The sequence below is a fragment of the Ostrea edulis genome, chromosome 1 (assembly GCF_947568905.1).
Source record: "Ostrea edulis chromosome 1, xbOstEdul1.1, whole genome shotgun sequence".
NCBI classification, from domain to species: Eukaryota; Metazoa; Mollusca; class Bivalvia; order Ostreida; family Ostreidae; genus Ostrea; species Ostrea edulis.
In genome coordinates, this window is record NC_079164.1 from 38,935,037 (window position 1) to 38,943,018 (window position 7,982).

Here is a 7,982-nt window from a genome sequence, read left to right on the forward strand (position 1 = left end):
TTTGGTAATAATTCTAACAAATATTTCTAATACAGAAGACACTGTTTTGATTTTCCTCCCTACGATATTAAATTTTATACTAGAATATGTTAATCATTTGATTGGCATTACAAATGAATTAATAACGAATAGAAAATGTAATAATAATTGTTGCATTTAGAAGTATCGCTGTCAATTAGCTTATTTGATCTTTAAAATTCAACGTCCTAGATACGGTCTGCATCAAGTGCAGTATTTCCAAATACAGTTTAGGTATGAAGTCCCAAATAATTTATAATTCGAATCAACAGAGTACGCATGTAGCGTTAAAATTGAATGAATAATTATTGTGTGTGTGTATATATATATATATATATATATATATATATATATATATATATATATATATAAGCAAAGAAAAGGCCACGACACTGTTGGTTATTTAAAACTCAAATTTTCGACGCAACCCGAGTCTTTATCAAGAGACATATATAATAACAACATACATGTACTATCTGTATCTCTTTAGAATAATACACATGTATACGAAAACAAAACTCCTGCAGAATCTCCTGTTATCAATAATTAAGGAACTTCAAAGGAAGTCGCTTTGAAGCAGCCAGACTGAATCAATTTACATATGTGGATTTTTAAAATCACTGACCAGACAACATGACGTGAAATGTCCGTGAGTAAATATCGTATTTGGCACAATTATATTTCTACAACAGACTCAATGCAGAATAATGTACATCGTCCAAGCAAAGGAAACACTGTAAAAGAAGGACAGATCCTGTCCATTAGTGCCACCGGAAGTATCCAGTATTTGAGGTCCATTGCAGTAATTAGTACGACAAAGCACGATACAATATTTTAGTTTCGAAAGCTCATCAAATGCACACTCTGTTAAGTTGTTTGGCCGGACTCTTTCTGCAAGTAATGAGACGTTTCTTCCGGCATAGTTTCCATCAGTACAGCCCCGTATAAAACTTACAGTGGCGCCTGCAAGAGGTAGAACAGTCATAGTTCACAACAACAGCATTGTAAGAACAATACTAATATTTATAATGAAACAGTCCTAGTTCACAACAGCAGCATTGTGAGAACAATACTGATATTTATATTGTAATAATCATAATTCACAACGGTAGCATTGTAAGAATACTGATATTTATAATGTGATAGGTTACATGAGAAATATGTTTTGCTTCCAGCTGACTAAGCTTGTAACAACATTGTCTTTGTTTGTAAGGCTCATTATTACAACTGTATTTTAAACGAACTTGGCATTAATTCCACTTTTGGTAATCATACTTATACTACAACTGCCCTTTCAAAAGATCAAATTCTTCAAAAATCCATGCTTCAGTTTTAGGCACATTTGGTTTCCCAGTCAATGGGTCAAATGAATATCAGTTACCGTACCTATACTGGATTCCTAAACTACATAAAAACCCTTACAAAGATACATTGCTGGATCCAGTAAGTGCTCTACCAAGCCCCTATCTTTGCTCCTCACGAAAATATTAACAGCTGTGAAGGAGAAACTTCAACCTTACTGTGCGACTACATATGCCAGAAGTGACGTAAATCAAACTTTAATGTGGAGTCTAAAAAATTCTAAAGAACATTTAGTTAACTTGAAATCGTAAAAGTGTTCTCAGATCAACAACATCAAAACCTATGATATTTCAACACTTTACACGACACTTCCTCTTGATAAATTAAAGATTAGACTTTTTGACATCAAAGACAGTTGCTTCTTCAACAAAAATGGAAAACGGAAATAGTCATATCTAGGGATCAGTCATCCTAAAATGTACTTTGTTAAACAACACTCTGCTTCCACGCACAAGTATTCTGAGGTTGAAATAAAAAATATGCTAGAGTTTCTCATTGACAATATCTTTGTAGTCTTTGGTGATCGGGTCTTCCAACAGTCTGTTGGAATTCCCATGGGCAGGAATTGTACTCCTTTATTAGCTGACCTGTTTTTATATTCAAAAGAAGCAGAATTTATTCAGAAACTTCTACGTGAGAAGAAAAAATTTCTTGCTGTTGCCTTCAATTCGACATTATACATTTATTGCATGGTAGTGAGGGAGATATGAAGATTTATTCACCCAAGAAAAATCATATTCCCCGAGGGCAACTCCCTCACTATCATGCAATAAATTGTTAATTATACCGAAACAAATCAAAAGTGCATTTGAAATTGGAGTCCGCTCATCTATACATTGCATGTAGCTGAGATCGCCCTAACGGTAATACCGCGCCGTCAACGTATTACGGTAGAAGGTACACTGTACAAACAACGAAATGCAGTGATATGATAACCAGTTTTTGTATTTTCATTCTCCCTGAATGCTGATTTACTTGCTTGGTTTTGTATCAACCAAAACTAGGCGATTTAACTGTGTATCAGAGACCCGTATATTTTGTGCCTTATGGACTTATCGTGATGTCACAATAAACTGCGTTTACCTTGCCGTAAAATATAAAAAAAAAATGCACGAGGTTGCCCAAGGGGTAAATATGATGTTTGAGATGGAGATATGAAGTTTTATCATCCCTGGCACGTGACTGTCTAGACCAATCAGATTATCCGTTGCATAGAATTCTCATACTGAGGTATAATAATTAGATATATCAACGTTTTATCTATTAACGATAACTTTCATTCATACATGCATGTCGATTCTATATATCCCTGCGAGTTCGAAATAAAAGACAGCACAGAGTCGTCCACTTCTGCTTCATACTTAGAGATTTTATTGAAAGTAGATATTAACGGCAAACTAACAACTCAATTTTATAACAAATGGGATGATTTCCGCTTCTCCATCGTCAACTTTCCAAATTTATGTAGCAATATTCCATTATTACCTGCATATAGTGTTTATATCTTTCAAGCTACTGACAAACAAGTTGATGGTACAGGGGTTTCAACAGTCTCGTTTAAAGTCAGCATTTCGCAAATTCTATGGTCGTTGTAACGATCTAGTTTGCCAATACAACCTATCATTAGGTCAAATGCTCTCTGACTTGGTTCATACCCATTGTTAGACCGTTCGGTGCACATTGATTTTGACTACGGATAACTCCGTTTACCTGGTCAAGATATTGGGCTCACGGCGGGTGTGACCGGTCGACAGGGGATGTTCATTCCTCCTAGGCACCTGATACCACCTCTGGTGGGTCCAGGGGTCCGTGTTTGCTCAACTATCTATTTTGTATTGCTTGTGGAATTTATGAAATTGATCACTGTTCGTTATCTTCGCCTTTCATAATTCACAACAGCAGCATTGCAAGAACAATACTGATATTTATATTTCTGTCACGCAACATTGGTTTCCGGTTCATTTTGTTTGTTTCGGGAGGATTATTCAATGACATGCAATCGTCGAGTAATTGGTATCAATTGATATTTGTGGAAATTCACCGGTGAAGTTAAAAATACGTAAAAGTAATTGATTTGGAGGGTGGAAATCCAAACGGGGGGATGTTGATAACCATAAAAAAAAAAATAATTACAGGGCGGTGTACTGTATTTGCATTAATTGTGGTTATGTCTTGGCGCAGATTGTTGATCTTAGAAGTATATCGCTTTTGTGAAAGTTTAACATTTTCACGATAATAATTATCGCCCAGATTTGACCTCGAAAGTGAAGTTACTCGTACCTCCTGGTGAAAATGACAATCTATAAGTATCTTATCTATAGATATTCCGTATTAATCCTACCACATAATTATCAATGTAAAGTCAATCATTTGGACTCGAACCGAAGGCCGGGTCTCTACATTTGTATTTATTTATAAAACACTTTTAGTGACCTAGCGAATATAACTTCATTTATTTCCATATCGTAGATAAAATTTAAAGAAAATCAAGATTTAGTGAACCTATTTCCTCATAATCTTATGATGAGTAATTATACAATATTGGAATCGAGATCCGGTGATGCCAACGATAAATAAATTTACTGCAGTTTGATGAGTCGCCGGGCTATCTTTGCTGTTAATAAACTTTGCTTAATGTAATCTACGGTAGAACATGCAACATCAAATACACGGACACCAGCATTTACCTCCTATATTCATTATGGCTTCAATCTTGCAAAATCTGTCTGTACAGTTGCGAACAAAAACTCCACCTTTGAGTCGGTCGTGTATCAGTTTCTCACCAGACTGACAAGTCTGTCGCGATGTCGTTTCTTCACACACGTAACAAGATATTCCATCTACAACACAAACACTGCAATGTACCCGTTCTATTATTCTAATATAGCCCATTTTCTCACGTAACACTTGTAATGTGCTTTCATTCTCTATCTTTATACCCTAAATAAGTTTAGGTAAACCTTTTCTCAAAAGTGATTTCTAAATAAGGTTAAAGAGGTTCGCATCTGACATTTGGAGTAATGTATAATTTTTTTGGGGAAGTGTATTTTTGATTCTACATTGAAGGAGAATTAGGAAAATACAAATAAAAACTAGGGTTTGTTATTGGGCTACATTGTTCTAAACATTACCTTTTTGCACTTAAAAATGACTCAAGATTTATTCCATTTAACTTGATTTGTCTGTTGGTGTCCACACAACATAAATCAATCATTACATAAAATAGATACATTGATTGATTGATTAAATATTGTTTAACGTTCCTCTCGAGAATATTTCATTCATATGGAGACGTCACCACTGCCGGTAAAGGGCTGCAAAATTTAGGCCTATGCTCGGCGCTTATGGCCTTTGAGCAGGGAGGGATCTTTATCGTGCCACACCTGCTATGACACGGGACCTCGGTTTTTGCGGTCTCATCTGAAGGACCGCCCCATTTAGTCGCCTACTACGACAAGCAAGGGGTACTGAGGATCTAACCCGGATCCCCACGGGATTTTCTACGTTACATCTAAGAAATGTTACAACATATCTTGAGGAAAGTTTCGTGAACATGTCTGCTGGTCTTCTATGAACGATGATAGGCTGGTCGGTCTTGCATTGCTGTTTATTCACAGGAATCGGACAGTTTCTATTTCAAATATGCTCGATAGATTTGCTGATTCTAATATAAGCATCGCAGGATTAAACACATAATTATGTCTTCTAGCATTGCAGATTAACAATAGTTTTATACTCGTAATGAAAATAAATAATGACCTTTTTGCTCTTGATTTGATATACGAAACAAGAGGCCCATGGGCCACATCGTTCACCCGAGTCACCGTGGCTCATATCTAAAGATTTTTCCAATATATTTGCATGCAAAACTTTGATCCCTATTGTGGCCCCTACCTACTTCCGAGGATCATGATTTTTACAAACTTGAATCTGCACTATGTCAAGAAGCTTTCATATAAAACATCAACTTTTCTGGTCCAGTGATTTTTCAGAAGAAGATTTTTAATGATTTCCCTATATATTTGTATGTAAAATTTTGACCCCTACTTTGTCCCCATCTTACCCCTGGGGACCACAATTTTTACAAACTTGAATCTGCACTATGTCTGGAAGTTTTCGTGCAAATGTAAACTTCTTTGACCCAATGTTTCTTAAGGAGTAAAATTTTAAATATTTTTCTTCTTCTATTTATTAGTTATGTAAAACTTTGATCCCCTATTGTGGCCCCATCCTAGCCCCAGGGGTCATGAGTTTAACAAACCCGAATATGCACTATGTCAGGAAGCTTTCATGTTAATCTCAGCTTTTCTGGCTCAGTGGTTCTTGAGAAGAAATTTTTTAAAGATTTTCCCTATATATTTGTATGTAAAACTTTGATCCCCATTGTGGCCCCATCCTACCCCAGGGGGACATGATTTTTACAAACTTGAATCTGCACTATGTCAGGAAGATTTCATGTAAATATCAGCTTTTATGGCTTAGTGGTTCTTAAAAAGAAGATTTTTCCTATATATTTGTATGTAAAACTTTGATCCCCTATTGTGGCCCCATCCTACCCCCGGTGGCCATGATTTGAACAAACTTGAATCTGCACTATGTCAGAACGCTTTTATGTAAATTTCATTTTTTCTGTTCCAGTGGTTCATGAGAAGATTTGTAAATGACCCCACCCTATTTTTGCATTTTTGTGATTATCTCCCCTTTGAAGGGGACATGTCACTTCACCCAAGGATGCTTTTGGCAAAGTTTGGTAATAATTAGCCCTGTGGTTCTGCAGGAGAAGTTGAAAATGTAAAAAGTTTACATACAGATGACGGACAACATATGCATGTATATATATATCTCAACATTTGAAATCTCAATTACTTATACATGAATTATAAAACTGAAATTCACGTATTAGAGTATAAAAATAAAGGATATATTGAATGAAAAAGAAACTGTTATATCATACAGATTTAGAACTTTTTGATTAATTAATCCTTCCGCCACAAAATATAGTCCCTGCCAAACTCTTTCAAAATTGAGTTGACATACAGTTTTCAACTGGATAGGGTTCAGAAATACATGTATAATATATTTGCACCAATGTGATCAGTATTGAACCAGTAAATACTTAGTTGTAGCATCCTGCGAAGTTGTGCGCAAAAGCGCAGGAGCTAGTCCCTGAAACGTTCTTTTTTCCCCACTTAAACACTGAACGAACGGTGAACGCAGTTCGGTGAACGGTTGGTAAACGATGAACGAACGCAGAACGTGAACGGAGCGCAATGTGAACGTCGAGCGCACAGTGAACGCAATACAAACTATTTATTCGGAACATTTCCCTTTGATCAAGTTAGAAAAAAGATATATACATTTAATCAATGGATAAGTAATAAAATATACCAGAATCGGAAAACTGTATGTTCTACAGTTCTGAATATATTCAGTCTAGACAAAGCATAGAGAATTTTTGTAAAAGCACTGAATGTATATTTCTCTCGAAAAGACCGCTTTCAAATCAATGCACGCAGCAATCAAACACAAACAAGAAGCAAATGTTATGTGTACGGTATTACATGTACAAATACACGAACATGGAAAAGCAGGGGGAAATGCATGTTTCGAATCATATTCTATAGCTGATAATCCAGATATTTTGTACTTCATTATCCTGATAAAATAAGAAAGTTTCCTCCCACTCCTACGCGCGCGTTCTCCTTACACTTTGGTGTTCCGAATGACAATGCAAAGACTGAACGGTGAACGCGAGCGGTTGGTGAACGGAAAACTGTAAACGGTTAGCGCACGAAGAGCGCACGGAAAAATGGTATAGAACGTTTCAGGAACTTTGACTTCCTTAACAAATACAATATCACAATTGAGCAAGTTTAAAATCATATACCGTAGATTTGTATTTTGCTACAATTACATTGTAAAAGCGGTTATATACTGACAACTTGTGTTCTAAGTTCACCTAATCAGATCTTACCAACACTTGAAAACAAAACATGTAGACTTTCGAGTTTGTTTCATGATAGGTAACTCACCCAGATATATTCGTTACTGGAGTTTCAACAATATACCAGTATACGTTTTCTTTAATTACGATACAGTATAGGAGTGAGTTAACTTGCTCCATGTACAATGTCCAGAGCCCTTGGAGCAAACATTTTCCACTTTCATGATATCTTAATTTGCTTCACTGGTTTTTATTGTTGACAAAGAAAAATGATTGAAATAAAAAAAAATTGTTAGTACCCATTTTACCACGTACACTATCCAAGGAAAGCGCAAATATTACTAACGTAAAGGATCTTTGTATCTTAAAATAATATATTAATAAAATCAGAGACATATGTCTCTGATAAAATAAACCATAATTTTATTAAAATATATTTCCTAAACGGCCGACGAGGTTAACTTAATTGAGATCTTTTGGATTTTTTTAAAATTGTTATGTGGATTTTTCATTTTTTTTTATGTACCTTACAAGTATAGAAACAAATTCTCTTGGTTTGTATCAAGTGCTTTTAAAGGACTTTTGACAATCCATAGATCCCGTGGGAAAAGATAACGACACCTATTTCAAGGCTAAGGGCATGCACAGGATGATTTGA

The 7,982-nt window shown here is 35.5% G+C and overlaps 1 protein-coding gene across 1 annotated transcript in view; it reads right to left on the reverse strand.

Moving 5' to 3' along the window:
* Window positions 1-712: 712 nt before the first annotated feature.
* LOC125657687 (uncharacterized) overlaps window positions 713-7,982 on the reverse strand; it is an 8,370-nt gene continuing 1,100 nt past the window's right edge. Inside the window, exons 2-3 of the mRNA XM_048888452.1 lie at window positions 4,068-4,220; window positions 713-981 (exon numbers count right to left, since the gene is read on the reverse strand). Coding sequence (XP_048744409.1) covers window positions 713-981; window positions 4,068-4,220 — 422 coding nt within the window. The remainder of the gene's footprint in view (window positions 982-4,067; window positions 4,221-7,982) is intronic.